The 18,739-nt window shown below is 40.0% G+C and overlaps 1 protein-coding gene across 5 annotated transcripts; it reads right to left on the bottom strand.

Annotated features, from left to right (window-relative positions):
- Positions 1-4: 4 nt before the first annotated feature.
- Positions 5-18,719, bottom strand: mak (male germ cell-associated kinase). 5 transcript variants are annotated; one of them, XM_049565349.1, is made up of 17 exons: positions 18,524-18,719; positions 15,099-15,205; positions 14,842-14,982; positions 13,924-13,978; positions 11,291-11,412; positions 10,081-10,163; positions 8,601-8,733; positions 8,277-8,448; positions 7,546-7,713; positions 6,363-6,617; positions 6,004-6,212; positions 5,611-5,750; positions 5,003-5,146; positions 3,919-4,005; positions 2,266-2,385; positions 1,106-1,201; positions 5-864 (listed from the first exon to the last, which is right to left on the bottom strand). In XM_049565349.1, the coding sequence occupies exons 3-17, from the start codon at positions 14,943-14,945 to the stop codon at positions 704-706; spliced, it is 2,049 nt and encodes a 682-aa protein (XP_049421306.1). In that variant the 5' UTR covers positions 14,946-14,982; positions 15,099-15,205; positions 18,524-18,719; the 3' UTR covers positions 5-703. The 5 variants fall into 5 exon arrangements, with proteins under 5 accessions (XP_049421306.1, XP_049421307.1, XP_049421309.1 ...); XM_049565350.1 differs by lacking the exon at positions 3,919-4,005 and having other exon boundaries at positions 7-864; XM_049565352.1 differs by lacking the exons at positions 1,106-1,201; positions 10,081-10,163 and adding an exon at positions 10,633-10,712 and having other exon boundaries at positions 8-864.
- Between the last annotated feature and the right edge of the window lie 20 nt (positions 18,720-18,739).

The raw sequence follows: 18,739 nt of genomic DNA, 5'->3' as shown, positions 1-18,739 counted from the left end.
GAATGCTTTAAGAACGTTCACATATTTATTTGTATAAAAAGGTTTACAAAATGTTCAGTGAATTCATTGCATAATACAAAAAGGTGTGCAGTTGTCTTACAGCACCCACAATTAGCAATCATTTCTGTAGACATTACACTGAAGGTTTTTTTATGAGAGTAAAAGCAGAGGAAACAGCATTGTAGGAAACATTCATTAATGACCGCTTTGTCATCTGTAGTAAAACAATACTTGACAATAAAAACGACTAGTAAAAAAAGAAAGGTTAGATGCTATATTTAAAGTCTATTGAGAATACCCCAACACTAACAGTAGTATTGGCTCACACTGGATCCCACAGGAGTTCAGTGGGATTGTCTTGCAGACAACATCAGTCTTGATTCAGCATCATGGCAACCGTTATCTCCGAAAGACAGAGACTAGTGCACATTTACAGTTCGATCCTACATCTCTAAGGATCTCTGGAAACAAAATCATGCCACTGTGGCATTAAAAATGTCTCCTCAGAGTGTGGGATGTACATCTGTGACTACTCTGTCTGCTACCAGCTACCTCCATATTGGAAATTTCTGTTTCAGGGAACTTACAGAATTTCCTCCAGGTTCAAGTGTGTTTCTAACTCTGCTTGCAGTTACCTTCCTTAGCCAAAGATGTGCACCACAAGGCAACACAGTCCAACAAGCTGTGCAACATTCTTTCTGAACTACCGATTTCCACCATATTTGGATGTCCAGTCCACCCTGCCGTGGACAGGCTGTACAGCCGGCGCTCTGGTCAGGAGATTCCCAGAGGTTTTCCCCAGGGCGGAGTAGCTGCTCCCCTTCATCTGAGTCCTGTCTGCCCTCCTCTTCCAGCCCTCGTAATCTGGAGGAACATGCCAGTCAGTCAGTTCGTCTATTCAATTAATACAGTAGCTATAAGGTATCTGTCTTTATTAACAGCAGTTAAACATGATGTTTTGGAAGCGTCAAAAGTAAAGAGACAAATGTTGTAAGCAAAAGCAAAGGACAAGGAAACAATACAGAGGAACAGCTCTAAAAATATGACAAAATAATTCAAGCAAGTGTAAAAAACCTTTATAGCAGCAACTAGAAAACGGCAATACCTTCATTAGTTTCACTCAGAGATGAGTTGGATACGGTCTTGGCTTTTGCAGATTTCGATTTTTCTTTTTTATTATCAGGAGAAGAAGAAAGACTGACTGAAGGAGTAAAGAGAGAGAGAGGAGAAACATAGTACCAGTGAGTGAGAGTATGGATGGAAATATTGAAGAAAAGAAAAATAAGAAAAGAAGTAAGAGTAGACAGCCATGGCATAATGGTCGAGTAAGGGATGACCATACAAGATGGCAGTTATTCTCACAGAACAGACCTACATAAACAGGATTTACTTAAAGGGTAAGTGTGGTATTTTTCAACCTGGACCCTAATTTTCCATGTTTTTGTGTCTCAGTGACTGATGGGAAAAGCAACTTTGAAACTGAAACTGAAACAGCAGCCGGCAGCAGCAACACAGGCTGCAAAGTAATCATCTGGGGTGTGTTTAAACCGTCAATTTGCGTTAACTTAAAGTGCTTGTTTTTGTGACAAATAGGCTCAGATTATTACTCTATTTCCGTCTAACGTTACGGAAAGGATCTGTATGAGCCACTTAAGCATGTATTTATATTTGGAAAAATGTCTGTGTTGATATATCATATAGGCTCTGCTATTATTTAAATTTGCACAACTGTTTCTGTATATTTTGAAGAGTGTATGTGTACAAAATAAAATTTAGAAAAACCATCTTGGTTTGTCTTTTCACTGTTCCAACAATCACCAACTTTGGTTTGGTTTAAATAAACCTTTTTCACACAGTTAGATGTAAACACAGGCTGGCTCTATACACACCAGAATTACTGTTTATTTAAAAAACAAAAAAAGAAAAGGACCTTTCTCTTAAACAAAAAGATCCATCTCTGTAAGGATCCTTTCCATAATGTTGTCAGACATTTAAATGATAAGACGAACCTGTCAGTGGTAGAAACAAGCGCTTTTAGTGGACGTAAATTGATGACACAAACAGAGCTGCTGTTGTTCCCATTAATCTTTTTTTTTTTTTAAAAAAAGCATGGGATAACAGGGTTCAGGATTAAAGATACCAAACTTATTCTTTGATGAGGAGTGCAGCTTTTGAGCCAGATAAGTGGGAACATGGGGATGTTGTCTGACCTAAAAGTACCAGGAATCACTTTGTTCTCTTAACTTAGATGGAATAAAATCTTACTTGTGTGCTGGCCGGCCAAAGGAGCGAGCTGGATCCTCTGTCCCACTGAGCCCACCTCTTTCTTTTGGAAGGAAGGGATGTAACCACCAGACAGGTTGTACTTGGTGCTGACAAAGTTCCCTAAAAGAAGAGAAAGATATGACTTTATTTTTGTGCGTATTTATTGTTACACCCTCCAGGTGCCTGACCAGCGTTTGCTTCTAGTCAGCGTCACTAGAGCTAAAATAACGTGCACCATTTAAAACACAAAAGCATACAAATGAAGAAAACTTTGGTAAACACACCTAATAGATGTTCTCACACTTGGCTTTACTGATACAAATCACTTGTGTGAGTGTGTGTGAAGTGGCTGCTGCATATGCAACAGCTACTGTAGACCCAAACAAATGACTGAGGCCAAGTGACTGAGTCATTCAGCTTCTCCAGCGACTCCATCGATCTGCTTCAGCAGCAGCCACAGATGGTTATCAGAGTAATTAGTGAAAAGCCTCATTGTTCCCTTAAGAACATGTTGTGGTTGTGGTGCAATTTAACATCTATTTAGCAACTGGAGTTCTTGGTTTTCTGGTTAAACTGTGTATTTGTACCCTTGTCTCCTGCAGAGCCTTTAGCAGCTGGGTTCTTTTACATGTAAAGTCGCTGGCTGAATACCTGAAGCTGGTTGCATCGGCCAACACTGACTACAATTGATGTTTGTATACAAAATAGCATCAGCATAGTTACTTACAGTTGAAGGGTCATTTTAATATTTTTCAACCTGGATCCTATTTTCCCATGCTCTTATGTCTCCGTGACTTATGGAGGCAACTATTTCTGAAATTGGTCGATGGAGACTGTTAGCAGCGGTGAAACCAGCTGCAATCTAGCCACTCGGGGCATTTGTGTTCCATCAATTTATATCCACTAAAAATGTTGTGTTTGCCACTGATAGGCCCAGATTATCATTTTAAAGTATGACAACACTATGGAAAAGATCCCCACAGAGACAGACTTTATTGTTTTAGACTAAGATCCTTTTCGTTTAACCAGAATCAGCCCCAAAAATCATGATCGCCAAACTCCCCAGACTCCATTTAAATAAAAAGTAATTTAAGTGTGTACAGAGTTGGCATATTTACACATCTAATTGGTTGAATTAAGGGTTTATTTAAACCAAACCAAAGTGGGTAATTGTTGGAACAGTGAAAAAATGAACCAAGGCAGTTTTCCTGAATTTTATTTTGTTTCAGCGACTTTGAATGAAGTGTGTTTTATGATGATTAAATTACTGTTTTTTTAAATGGAGTCTGGTGGGTTTGGTAATAGTAATTTTAGGCTGTGTCTGGTTAAACAATAAGTATCTTACTCTATAAAAGAAAAGGTCTACCTCTGTCGGGTCCTTCCCGTGTTGTAAGACACTTAAAATAATAATTTGTGGCAAAATCAAACACTAACGGTGCGCAAATTGCCCATTAACATTACATTACAGCCTGTTGTGCCATTGCCGGCTGCAGCGGTCTCACTCAATACTGGACCAATATCAAAAACTGACGTCTCTAGTAGTCACTTAGACACAAAAAAATGGGAATATAGGGTCCAAAGTTACCCTTAAGTCAACTTACATCATTGCAAACACAGCAAAACAGTTCACATGAAGTCATCGCATGTAAATACCTTTGGAGAGATCAATTTTCTCCAGTATTCTTTCTTTAACAACACTTTTCTCTGGTGGGCTATCCTCAGATTTAGAGCCATTCTCTTCTAGTCTCACACCAAAAAGTAGAGTCGGAGGAGATATGCATGCATTCAGAGAGAAAGAAGGAAAAGAAAAATAGAAATCAGTGAGGAAATTGAAAGACAAATACCATATATACGTTAGCAAAGATGAAGCTGTGTCTCAACTAAAGTTTGCAGAGAAAGAAAAACCAAAAAGAAAGGTACTTTGATTTGAATGAAAAGTTGCATTCATGAGTAATAGGTGTATCAAAAGGTGTGTGTGTGCATGTTAGGAGGTGGGACAAATGAGCAGGGGGTGCAGTTGAGGGCCATTTAGAAACACTTGATCTTACACCGACAGTCTTAATCTCATGAATAAGCAATAGGGAGGGAGAGACAAGGTGAAAGAAAGAGACAGAAGAAGGCAGCACAGCGGGGGCCCATATTGTGTGTCTGTCTACATGACAAATGATTTATAGAGGTCTCCCTTTTCTGAAGCCACAGACACTTAGGCTCACTCCTAACGCTGCTTTGTCAATGGCTCCATAACTACTGATCAGGAGACATTAGCTGCATCATTAGCCTTTAGAGCCTTTGTGGCACAGAGAGGACAGTGTCATATTATGTAACTGTAGGTGACACTGACAGTCGCCAGGTTTCCACTGCACGGCAAAATGAGACGAGTCACGGTGTAGTCATTCACTTTTATGTGAATAATTAGGCTTAATGTCTGAGTTTGTTGCCAAACAAAACGCGTTATAGGGGGTAAAACAAGCACTGAAAGAGTGAAATATTCACTGAAGAATCAGGGCACAAAAATGGTATGCATTAAAAGGCCCTTATTTCTTTTTTTAGTATTTTTTTTTTTAATCATAGAGAACTCGTGAATATCCTGGAACACAAGTCATTCAGCTCTACAAGCTGTTGACGCAGTTGTTATATGATTTCTTTAACATGTTAGTGCATCTGTAAACTCGAGCCACGTCTACTGCGCACTCCATCAAACCATCTTAACACCTCCATATTACACATCAGTCCTTACCTGCGTTGGCTCTGACAGATAATCCTCCTCCAATAGGAGCGAGTGGTTTATTTATAGTGTTTGAGGAGTTCTCCCACAGGTCCCGCAGCGTCATACCACTCAACTCCTTCTCCCCAGAAGACGACTGATTCTTGCCGATCAGCCCTTAAAGCAAAAGGAAATTTGTGATGAAAAATCAAGAGTGCAAACATTTAAATCACCGTGTTGCATTTTCGTAAAACTGTCCGACTCCAGGGGAATGCAATGATGCCTGATTGTTTTGTTTTTCTTGATATGAGGATGATGCTTTGTTTTAATGACCAATATTTATTGACATTTGTGTTTGTGGACCAGCTGATTTGAGTTTTCAAGGGAAACTTTCCAAACAGGAAATTTATTACACCGGCTGTTTTTCAAAATGCAATTAGATCTACAAGCCGTCATGCTTGACAACAAATCAACTGACTCAGATAAACAAGGTCTGAAAAGTCATTTCCAGGGGAGTTTAGGATGCAACATGATGCAAAACCACAAAGAGAAAGGAAACATTGCTTTTATAACACTATGTTGTGGTGACCTCATTCCAGTGATAAAGATGACCTACTTGGCTGTCAGTCGTGCAGTCTTACCTGGCAAGTATCGTGACTGGCTTAGATAGTGCTGCCGTGCGGCAGATCCTGGGAGATTAGAGTCCATTTGGCCAATCTTAACATTGTTGGGTAGCTTAGTGACAGTGCTGAAGGAATATAAAGGTTTCTGCTCCTTGGGCCTGAAAACAGAAACCAGACGTTTAAAGGTCTGTGACCAAACCTCATTTGTAACAGAAGTGCATCACATTAAGTCTTATCATATTGTCGAAAAATGCATTCAGATTGGGCAGAACATATTGCATATAATTTTATAACCCTATGACAATGATAAAATGCTTCACAACTCAGATGATCTACTCCCATCTTAAATTATGCAAGATGCGTTTTAGTCAAATTGCCGATCCACTTCTGTTCGGACATCACAGCACTTACTGTGGGCGGTGCTCTTTAGGGCTCCTCTCCTCCTCTGCGTTCCCCAGGCTGGGTTTCTTGGAGTTGGAGGCGGCAGTTTCTGAAGGGTCAGATTCCTCCCAGCTGTCTGAGGTCTTGGCCACCGTCTGGCCCCAGCGTCGACGGCCACTCTTCAGCACCCCAATCCCACCGCCACCAACGCTGTTCTCACTGCCCAGAGATGCTGCTTTCTGCAGAAGCAGACAATACATGTCATACAAGTCTTCCTTCTTGGAGGAGAAGTCCAATTTGCAAATATAAAGGATTCCCTTATGTTTTATTATCAAGTCTTTATTTAACATGAAATACAATAAAGCTGTGGTTTGCATTAAGACACTCACTGCATGGCTAAGGCCTCCTGGTTTACTCTCAGACTGGGGAAGGGGGATCTGCTGAAGAGGCTGATGATGTTGCTGCTTTTGGTTTTTGTAGGAGGATGTGGAGGCTTTGGACTCAGAGGAGGACTGCTGGGGATCAGCCTTGGACTCTGAGGCCTGCCTCTGGGCCTGTGGCCTGGCCTGGACTTTCTTGACATCCTGGCTCTGAGGACGAGGCCCTAAAATCTGGCCTACCTGGAAGTACGGGTAGCGCAGTGCCTAGGCAAGGAGAGAAGGGAATACATTATGAATAATCTGCAAGCACTGTTTTCCAGCAAAATCAACACTTCTTTTACCTTATGTAGTCCATAACAAGAGAGTCACAGACTTTAAGCCCTGTACATACAAACAACATGAATCAAAGCATTGTGTAACTTGCACACTCAAACCTGCAGGACGGTGTGCGTGAATGCAAAAGACGTGTCCATAAACGTATACACCAAACAATTATAATAATTTGACATGAAAGCATGTTAGAATGACGGACACGCAATGTAGAATTCATCCAACTCAAATCATTATCATTTTTGCTGAGTAAGTTTAAAATGACTCCGAAGCGCTTCCTTAAAGTGGGCTCTGAGTAGATATTCATCCTGCACCTGGGAGCTTCGTAAGCAGAGAATGGAAAAGCACCGTCACTCCCTCTGGAAAGGTGTTTCCGACTCAGCGCCCATAGAGTAATCCAACTGTCTCAGAGGGGTGTAAATTATATCTAACTATGTGATGACCATGTGCTATACATAATATGTATGACGCATAGCACACATGTAGAACACAGAGGGAATGAAGTATGGCTTAAGATCTACTTAAAATGACTGGGATTAGGATGCTAATGCAGTCTCAGTATTGGGACTACAGATAATCTGCATGTAGTGGTGAGTGTTGTTGCACTGGAATGAAAATCACATCTCCGAAGAAGGTACGTTTTCATAGGTTTAAACTAAAAGTGTGTCCTTGGAGTCCAGGTTACACTTGAGGCAGTCACAGACACATGTTGCTTTTGTCCCCTCTGTGCAGATTCATAGCGCTTAATACTGTCACTCCCAATAAATGGCATTTACATCGAACAGAAACAGCAAATAAAGTCTTAAATTCCCAAGACATAAACAGACCTTTAGACTCGACCTTGAGGCTTGGTCTTGCCTACCTGTACAGCAGTGGGTCTTTTTTTGGGGTCCCACTGCAGCAGGTCCTTCATCAGGGCGATAGCCTCATTGCTGGCATTCGGGATGAGGGTCTTCAGGTGGGTCGGCACACATTGGGGAAAGCGAAAGTTCATAGCAGACGCTAGCTGGTAGCCCTCTGACCAATCCGACTAAGAGAAGAGATAATCAGATGGTCATCAATATTGTACTATTGTGAGGGTACATGACTCAGTGTACTCCCTCTATGCGTAGATCATTTACAATTATGCAGAGGAAATCCAACACCTGAACACCTGCGTTTCCAAATGCAGTTGTACAATATATGATAAAATATGCATGAATAACAAAAATGAGACTCTGTCTTGTGGGCTAATAAACTTTTACAACTAATACACCCAGAAACAATGTCACCGAATGCCTTGCCTTGTGGCTGAGGTCACAGACCAAAAAAAATGGGCTCTAACTCTGCTCAGCAATCATAAGAATAATAATGGCTTTGGGACGGGCTTTTTAAATGAAGTGCATGTCCTGTTCAGCATGGAGCACACTTAAGCTGATTTGCACCACAGAGAGAGGAACGCTGCTCCTGGCCTACTTACATACTGTTTGTTTCTATATGGTGAACACATTTTCTCCAAACAAACTGAATCATATCTTTGTTAATATAATTTCAATCCATTTAACACTGGGTGTTTGCAGTTAAACCACCTCTCTACATTCAGTCTCTTCTCACCTTTTTGACGGTGCCTAATACTTGGCAGATCTTAAAGATCTCGTCCACTTCACTGTTGCCAGGGAAAAGAGGTCTGAGAGTGTAGAGTTCAGCCATGATGCAGCCCACAGCCCACAGGTCAATAGGAGAACTGTAGGTAGACGACCTGAGCAGGACCTCTGGAGCTCGGTACCTGGACAGAGAACAGACTCAAATAAACCCAGCAGACAACAGAAAAACACAACACAATGAGGAGCTCACAAGGAGCCTCGCACACTGTAATTGATGCATATTGTCTCTCCTCTGTGTTTCAAATGGCTACTGATGCCTTGACAGTACGCTCACCATCTGGTTGACACATAGTCTGTGTAGGGAGGTTTGGAGCGGATCTCTCTTGCCAGTCCAAAATCTGCTATTTTGACCAGTTCTGGGCCCATGCAGAGCAGGTTCTCTGGCTTCATGTCTCGATGAAAGAAACCTGTAGAGACGTTAATATCAAGCAAACAATCAATGCAACTATTCAATATTAGTATTTTACATTCAGTGCAATGCAAAACTCAAATAGCACAAGAAAAGGAAAACGGAGGAGCTGCTATATGGGTGTATATGTGCTTTGTCCTTATAAATTAAAAAAAATGAAATGTTTTTCATTATTTAACCATGGCCATATTGTTTCTCTGAACGTAACCAAGCTGTCTTAGTTACCTTATCTTATCTGCACTGTGCATTAGTTGCCACATGTACCGAAAGAAAAACTTTGGTAGTGCATTTAGCAGTTACAATATTAAAATTATTTGTTATATTTTTGAAAAAAATAGACAAAAAACAGCAATCCAGGTGGCATTATATTTTCTGACAAATATACTCTGCTATGGAAAGTAGTTGCATATGAAGGATCACTTTACATGATCCAAATTCTAAGCATGAAGACACAGGCAAAACCTTAGACTGTGCGCAGACTACTGAACTTCATCTTTCTTTCTTTTCTTTTTTGTGAAATAAAAGTCAAATGTCTCTGCTGATGAAACAGGTATACCCAACAGAAGCTAAAATGCTATAAATGCATCTGAACATAAACATATCTAGCAGGCATACAGAGTAAAACAAGTATACTACATGTACTTTACATACATTGTAGAGCTTGAGGTGTTCTATCTGAGGGTTTTTTTTACAGCATACCATAAAACTTCAACCAGTAGCCCAGGCTATTATTTGCTTAAATTACTAAAATCAACAGGCCTATATATGGGGCAGGCCTTTCATTCCTTTCATACAAAACTGTTGCTCAGCAAAGATCAGGAAATACAATCAAATTGTTTCTTTAAACCAGTATGAATATTACTTGTTTAAAAATTAGGTTTTAGATGATATATCAATCATGAATTTGATAGCTCCAACAGACAGTGAGTTACAGCACTCGAGGGTTACGGCACCCAGCATAGCGACACAACACCACTTTATCTTGTTAAAACAATACTCACAACTTTTATTTTTATGAAAAATCCTTTTAATTCTTTTGATCTGAGGACCCTTACATACTAAAGGAATATGAATATGGTAATATGGTAATATGAACAGGGTAATCAAGGAATGGACACTGGTTTGAGGCAGCCAGCGACCTGGATTTATATGTCCAAAGAACTTCTATAAAACAAAATAAACTGCTTGGCTAATTGAGACAAGCAGTGATTTGTCAAAATGTGTAGCCACATTGGGCTAGTAAGGGACTGGGCTTTTAACTGAAGTTTTAGAGTACACCCAAACCAACTACAGACAGGCCACGCTACTTTAAACAGGTAAAGAATTATAGAGTAAAGCCTCTTACCATGCTTATGTACAAAAGCCAACCCAGATATCACTTGAAACATGATGTTCCTAATTTCATTCTCAGAGAACATCTTATTCTCTCTAACAGCGGAGCAAAGAGGCAGCAAAGGAAGGAGAGAGGGGTAAAAGAGAAATTAAAGAAAAGCAGTTAGAAGAAGGAGAAATCCTGAAGAGCACATGCGTCCTGGATGTGTGGAAGTGTAGGATTGTACTATAAGGCAAACACAGGCTGTCTGTGAATGTGTTTGTTTGCATTTACACTCCAATAAATTTGTATGAACGAGTTTATGTGAGATTCTTTAAAACTTGCACACATCCATAAATGATAGAAATGCAGACCGGTGAGTTAGAGGTCGTAATGAAGGGTTCACAAACTACAAGATTCAGATCAGTTAATCACCAATTTGACAATTCAGGGTTGAAATATTCCATATTTCATAGCTTTATAGTTTTCTGATTACTTTGACGCTGTGTAACTGTTCAGTGAATCTTGCAGTAAGCGACCACGCTCATGCACTTGCAAGGCATGAAGAGAACACAGTACACCTACCATGTTTGTGAATAAATGACAGGCCTTGTAAAATCTGAAAGCTTATGTTTCTTATCACTGACTCGGGGAACAGTTTTTTTCTGCAAACATAAAATTGATAGAATACTCTTGAGCCTGCTAACATTAGGATCATTACCTTAACAGCATTCAGTTTGCTCTTGTACACACACACGCACTGTAACTGGTAAAATATGCTGAAACACACATGAACATATTCATTTAACCAATTAAAACATCACAGGCTTTCTTGACTTGTCTGGTTTTTGCCTTTCACAGGTGACAAACACAGGCGTGAGCCAGTGCAGTGTACACCTGGGGGTTCCAAACTAGCAAAAACATCAGCACTTCCCCCAGAGGTGATGTTAGTCCGGGTGGCAGCTATGTACAAACAGAGCAGTGTCTAATGCATGACATGGTGTGGTGACAATAACATAAAATATTCCACTGGAAACCATCGGATCCTGTGAGATCTTACAAATTATACCAATTAATATTGTTAATAAGTGTCTAAACCTTTTTTTGCCATGTCAGGCTTGTGCTCCCAAACAGATGTTGACATTTAGAAACTTCATATATATTCATATGATATCAAACTAGACTGTGTTATACACCTTGTACAGACATTTGCATCTTACAGTGTGTTATTTTCTCTTCTTACCTGTCCTTCATAAGCTGGTAGAGATTCTCCTTCATGTACTCAAAGACAAAGTAGAGGTGATCGTTCTCTCTGATAACCTCCTTCAGTTTCACCACATTCGCATGGTTCAGCTTCTTCAGTGACTGGTACGACAAATAAGTAAGAAACAAAAGTCAAAGTAAGAATAATGGCACTTGTGTAAATAATAACAGGTCAGTAAAACACAGTGTCAGGCTGGGCAATATATCGATATCACATTGATATTGTGATGTGAGACGAGATGCCACCTCAGAGTTTGGATATCATAATATTTCAAGACAATAGAAAGCCTTAAATGTCATTGTACAACTAGTATATAAAGTTGATCAGTGCTACGGCTGGTCAGGTGCCAACTAGTCAATAAAACAAGCAAGTAAAAAAAACAAACAGAAATAAATAGTGTAAAAAAAAAAGTGTTGATAAGTGTCTTCTTTTCTTGGTGATAATGGCTGTATTATAGTAAAGTGATATAATTGTATGAAAACTTAATCCACACATACTATTCAGGTCAAATTTGACCTGTCCTAACATTTCACAGCAGTAAAAACACCCTAAATGCCATTTTTTTAGCCTGAAATTTGACAGCCTTTTCTACAGTGACCCACAAAAATGAAACTATTTAAAAATCATAAGATTATTCAGGTGCCTGAGCTGGCATTTCAGTAACTAAAGGAGAGCAAAACATGGACAACTTGCTGCAAATGTAGGAAACACATATGCTAAGGTTGTACACGCAAGGTTTCCTATCACTGCTTTGAATGTGAGGTTTTGTTTTTTGGTTAAATATCAGTTAATGCTGAATTAAAAGTTAGTAGTTATAATTACTCCTCACCTTTAAGGCCAACCACAACCTAGCACCTCTCCAAACTTTTGCACATCCACACTTACACCCACACTCTCAGGTCTTCCTCTTCGGTCCACCTCACTGTCCCGCCAGCCCGCTAGAGCTAGAGTAGGGATGTCACGATTATAGATTTTCTTGGTACGATTATTGTCAGAGAAATATCACGGTTTTACGATTATCACGATTATTATGCATTAATTAATTTCACACTATAAATGTGTAAAATCACATGAACACTCCTATAGATAGATAGATCTTTAAGTTTCATTTATTTCCATGTGCTCCTGCTTTTTCTTTTATCTCTCAACACAACAGTGATCGTTATAAGTACGTGTGACGACTATTTTGTTCACGTATGAAAATATAGTAGCCGTACAACCGGGCTTGGTAAGGTTGGAGTGTTTTTAAGTTGATGTGAAAATAAACGACGAGCATTTGTGAAATCCCGCACTCGTGTGGACGTGAGTTTCTGCCTGTCGTCTCACTCCAAAGAGCTACACGGACCCAAAACCATTACAACCTCACGCTGTGTGCACACAAACTGCAAAACTATCCATCAGAAAAGTTTTTGAGACGTGCCTTAGCTTGTCACGTTGCACTGTAAGCCCAACTTGTATCATACCACTATGCCATGAATTGCAAATGACACGCTAACATATAATTTTTAATTCAGTGTTACATTAGATAAATTGAGATTGATGTATTTTAACCCAGTTACTGTGCATTTGCCTTTACTTGCGAATGTAAAGCCGAGTGGTTGTCCCGCAGGTGTTGTATCATGTTGCTCTTGTTTGATCCTTTGGCAGCGACTTTTTTGTGGCATGTTTTACAAACTGGAAAGCCGTCGTCAACAATGACCCCTTGGTCATTTTGCGATAGCCAAAATGATCCCACACGGCTGACTTTATCTGTTTTTTGGGGAGGAATAAGTCTTCTTCATCCATACTTCTTCACTGGGAGTGTAACTTTGTTTTCATTCCGTGCAAGTTGTGCTGACCTACTGTATATGGTTCTGCGTCGCGGCATAATCTTTGGAGAGTGACGGTGTTGAGGAATCTTTATGATTAATTAACCGTGGCGTTTAAAATCGTGGTTAATAGTGAAATCAAGTAATCGTGACATCCCTAGTCTAGAGCCTTCAGCCACTTTGCTCTATTATCTCTATTATTATTAGTGGTAGTATGAGATAGTAGTTATGAGGATTTTTTTAATAATATACATTAGCAGTGAGAACAGTGTTTGACGGTTGTAATGGTTATAAATGCTTATATAATTAACCCCACAGTTCCAGAGTGGTCTTGCCATTTTCAGTTTCAATAAAATACATGCACATCATTATGGCTGTTATGTTCTCCTGCCTTAGGTAAAATAGGACATGACACTGTGTGATTGTAGATGTTTTTTCTTCATAAATGAGTGGTGTAAAACCTAAACTACACTCTCACTCTGCTCACTAAAACATTAATTAAGGATAAATCATCCTTTTAAGGTGATTAGGTAACACCCAGATAGGCTTGGTATACATCCCAAACATATCTGTGATGAGAACGAACACGAAATCAGCACAAGGAGAGCTAGATATCATTACCTCTAAGCACCTGGTGGCTGCAACAAACAGCTCATGGAGGTTGCATTGATTTACATTGTGAAGCGTTCAAGTTCTCTTCAGTAAAAATGAAAATATTGGGCAAAGGGGGAGGCTCGCCTAGGGCACCAAATGTGCTATGGCCACCACTGTCCCATAACTTGCCTGAAGTGTCACCATCCTTACCTTCACCTCTCTTAGGTTCATACATTCTTCCCAGGAATAAAACTTCCTCTTCATTCTGTGAAAGAAAGACAACACCAAACAATAATTTAGAGCACAGATCAGATATTTTAACTACAAAATACAGGGAACATAATGTAGGCAACACGCGGTACAGACACTATCCTTACAAAACTGCTGTCTCCATCAATAATTCATCTTTTTTGAGGTGTCTCTAATTTCAGCTCATTTCATTTCAAGAACAAAACCAGCATACTGTACATTCAAGACTGTTAAGTGATATATATTATATTCTAAACTGTAAAGGCTTCATCATTGTTTTCTTTCTACTTGAATTATGATGTATTAAGTTATCAGCTTTATCGCAGTACGTGTTCCTCTGTACATTAAAACCACACAACTGCTGGTGTACAGGACACCTTTATGACAGCTCTTCTTCTCTGTTCAACGCTACCTCTCCCTCCAACTGGAATTATGTAACAGTTACAGAACATGCACATATCTTTTTCTCCTCTCTGGGCAGCTGCCAGTTTCGGCCGGCCCTTCCACAATGTCAGCAACCTGACACACTCCCTCTACTTTCACTCCCTTTCACCGCCACCGTGTGTATTGTCTTGCATGGTAACCAAATGATCAACCAGTGGACGCATCTCCCCAGTTTCTCATCTATTATTGAACCCTGCTGCCATGCTGCTGAAACAAAGGCGTGTAAGCTGGTTTGTTTTGCCCCCGTCATGGCAGGAAACCAGTGGCCCTCTCAGTATAATGTTAACCCAGGGCAAAGTATGACAGTCTTGAAGTACATCTGCTTTATAACACTGCATGTAGGCAAATGTCAGAGAGGTGATTAATATCATATCAATGTATTGTCACGCTCTCACGAAGAGAAACAATATTTTAATCTTAAAAAATGATCCTCACCTCTTGATAGCCACTAGCTCTCCAGACTCGTTGCTTCTCCCCATCAGCACACTCCCATAGGTGCCATCACCCAGCTGCTTCAGGGTGGTATAGCGATTCATCATCTCTCAGGATGGTTTCATCAGCTTGTTAACTTTCCGTCTGCATAACAAAAGTTGGCGAAACACAGTGCAGATTTATTGATACATGTCTCTCTCGTCTCCGGAGGTGTTCAGCCGTTCTTTTTCCCAGGAAAGCCAGTATGTCAGGATGCTCACCAATTCTTGAAGATCCAAACTCATCTTGCGGTAACTGATCCGTTGTTAGAAAGGTTGGGTGCTGGTGATGTAGGTCAGCCAAAAGTCGACACTGTGTCTTTGGGATCCTTCAGTGACAATAAGGAAATTATTATTAGCAGCAGCAGATACACACCAACTACAACTACAAAGTGCACAGCAGTTAGAAGCTTTACCCGCTCACAGAACTGGATTTTTAAGAGATCTTAAGACAAAGCAAAGCGAGGACCACTTCTTGTTTTTTCCCTGAGTGAGGAGGATTAGGTGTGCGTCTCACTAGTAGGAGGCTCCAACATGACCACACAAGGGAGATGACAAAGCCAGCCCTAGGCAGATTAGGCCAACAGGGATGTAAATAGGATGTTACATCACCATCATGCTTACCGGCATCCACCGCCGTCCCCAAGCACCCTGCCTGGCAAGAGGATTTGATTGACGCCATAGGCCACAGTGATCACACTGTTTATACTGCACAGTATATTCTGCCAAAATACTTTTTTAACAGCGGTTGTCAGACTTGTGTGATACTGATATTCTGCATTTTCTTCTGGTAAAAAATAAATATCTCTTTACTGTTTTTTTTTACACACGACTTAGCATAAATGTGATACTGCATTACCCATCCTCTTTGCTGATGACACTAATATTGTCCGATCACAAGCTAATTTTATCAATCATGTACTGAAAATGGTTCAGAATAAACAAACTTTATCTAAAGTATTAGTAGGTTAACAAGTGTCCTGGAAAGACCACACTGAGTTGTGTGTAAAAAGACTATGAAGTCACTCAAATGCCTTTGCCTCGTTAATCACTCGACGCCTTACACTTATAAGTGGGAGCAGGAGGAGTCTCCCACACATGTCCAGTGGGTTTTCAAAATAAGGTATACACTGGGTGGATCTACAGGTAAATTTTACAGGACATGGCAACCATTTCTGACACATACAAAGACACTAAAACTGTGTGATAGTTCATAATTGATTCTTACTTAGAGCAAATTGCAATGTAGACTGGCTAGAGACAACTGTAACTGATGTATAAATCTATTTGTATGATTGCATGTGTGTGAGTATGTTCACAATTAGACTTATGTTGCTGTCTGCTTATGTATGTCTGAAATGTGTGTCTGCCCATGTACACGTGTACTGTCATTTTAGCTTCCATTTTAGTCCTATACAACAATTTTTTTTCTTCGCTTCTGAGGGATCGGGGCATAAAAATGGACAATATGCAAATGTTTGTATTTTGGTATTCCACTCTGGATATATTACAGTAGTAGTTATGTTGTTGAAAACACGGGGGAAAAAAATTCTAAAAAAAAGACTATGAAGTCACTGGACATCATTAGAAAACTTACGCATCATACTGTCACATCGTTTGGGCCAGTACATATCCTTCTTCCGTGCACTACTACTTGTAATCCAAAAGAAATTTGTCCAGTTTGCAACTGCAGCAAATCGTCGGGAATCATCAGCTCCTCTGTTCAAGAAATTAAATCTGCTGCCAATGTTTAATATTAACATTTATAAAACCAATATTTTTTTTTGTATAAATCTATGTTTTAAAAGTACAGCTTATCCAACAAGACAAGCAGAGGATATTTATCTTCCCTATTACCGCACAACACTTGGACAATATGCTCTGGAACAACAGTCCTCACCTCATTAAAACCTGTCCATCATTACCCTCATTTAAATCTGAATGACTCAATGTATTGATTATGTTTATGTGCATGTGTCTGTCTCATTTATGCTTATTATATTTTCTTGTTTTGTCTGTTATACTCTCATGTTTAGGGGAGAAATATTGTTTGTAATAGAATAGATTTTACATTCTAGAGGGCAGGTTTTCTCCAACACTTTCCCTAATCTTTTATACTTGTTTTTAATCACATCTTTTGTGTTAATAAAATTCAAAATTCAAAATTCAAAATATTCTCACATCTGCCTCATGTCTAACACCTTAGAGATAATAAGGTAAACTGAGTCGCCTCTCTGGAACCCTTTAAGCCTACTTTATCCTTTTGCACGGAGGATTCACGCTGGGTTGCCCCAGACAGTTTCTCAAACAGAAAACACAGGGAAAGTCTGTGATTTTGGTGGTGCCAACAAATGTATATATCATGATATCCAAGCAGCTCCATGTTTCATAGTACTCTAATTTCCTCCACAAAACAAATCTGGCTATTTGAACCATCCTCAAGGTATAAACTCAGTCATTAAAAGGGTGGATTCAAAGAACATTTTCTGATTATGAGAGCGGCTGTGACCAACAAGTTGCAAGAAATTGTACCTTTCTTCATCAACTCACATAAAGTTTCTTTTGTGTAAGGCAGTTAACACAGGTGGTGCTGGTTAACTGAAAAACACCATCCATACCCTGACATAATGTGGTTAATTAAATGTCAAGGAAAACCAGGTATTTTTTGGGCTGAACGGTGGTTAATGGGTTTATTGGCAGCAAATAATGAAATGCATACACACACTCTGAGCAATAATTGCCTCATAAATGTGAGCTCTAGGGTGTAAGGATTAGAAATCCATCTGTCAGCTATTTTCATGAAACTTCAGTGAAGTGTGTGGAGCAAAAACCTGTCTCCTTCCTGACCTACTATATTGAGGTTAAAGGAAATACAGAGGTAAGCCAAGGGCCGCTGAACAAAATAAGATTAGTGTTTATTTCACTGAATGGGGCCGGGAACTCCCGTCCAAAGATAGTGCCCAAACTGGATTTAGCTGTGTGACTAATTATAATCATAGTGTAGTTACATGTGCGTCCATTATTTTTGGCTTCTCAGTTTATCCCACTCCCAGTGTAAAGTAGAGATTACTTCTCTGAACAAGCCCCTGCTTGATATCCCAGTCTCCCTGACACAATAAACAGTAAGACAGGTCGAGAAGCCAGGCTGCTGGCACGCACTCAGCTTTCACATACTGCAATCTGTTGTGGAGGGATTTAAAGGGAATTAAGATGTGTCCAGGCCCCGTGACATTAGGAAGCTATTCAAGGTCAATTATATTGAAAACACACGTGGACTCTGAAACAGAGAGAGTTCAATTTGATCATAACCTCTGAATGCGATTACTTGGTCAAATAAAACTGTAGTTAAGTATCTCAGCTGTCACACACATTCAACTAACTGTCCTTAAAACTAGGATGTTATCTTAGACACAGCCTAACTTAAAATAGGCCTAATGATGAAGGATTTGAACTATCTAAACTTCTGTCAGATAGACGGCGTGGCCCCAGTTCACTGACACAAACTAGAGGTAAATTTGTAGTAGCTGACATGTCATTTTGACAGCTGAGTTCAACCATCTTTGCTCATGCCCCTTGTCCCCTCGGTTAGTCCCTTGTTCCCTCCGTTAGCCCCTTGTCCCCTATGTCTCGTGTAGTTTTAAACTCACCATGGAGGGTGTAGCTTCTCCCTTCAGCCGTTGTCTGTGCCCGCTGATAACACGACGTGACTTCAGATAAAATTCACCTAGTATCTAAAACCTAGGAGCTCAGACCATAGGGTGCGTGCCTGTGCGCGTGACTGCTCCCCGTGGAAACGTACACACAAACGCGACGCTTGCTGAGTTGCCAGGTGACAAGCGGTGGCGCGTGCGGGCGCAATGCTT

This window comes from Epinephelus fuscoguttatus, linkage group LG21 (genome assembly GCF_011397635.1).
Source record: "Epinephelus fuscoguttatus linkage group LG21, E.fuscoguttatus.final_Chr_v1".
NCBI lineage: Eukaryota > Metazoa > Chordata > Actinopteri > Perciformes > Serranidae > Epinephelus > Epinephelus fuscoguttatus.
Note: the sequence above shows the minus strand (reverse complement) of the source record. Positions and strands in the feature narration are given on the sequence as shown.

Bases quoted from the DNA above. Each gene is read 5' to 3' on its own strand.
- mak (XM_049565349.1), bottom strand. From the start codon at position 14,945: ATGATGAATCGCTATACCACCCTGAAGCAGCTGGGTGATGGCACCTAT. The intron at 11,413-13,923 runs GTAAGGATGGTG...TTGTCGTACCAG, and splicing joins TGAACCTAAGAGAGGTGAAG to TCACTGAAGAAGCTGAACCA. The intron at 865-1,105 runs GTATTGCCGTTT...ATGTTCCTCCAG, and splicing joins TCTGAGTGAAACTAATGAAG to ATTACGAGGGCTGGAAGAGG.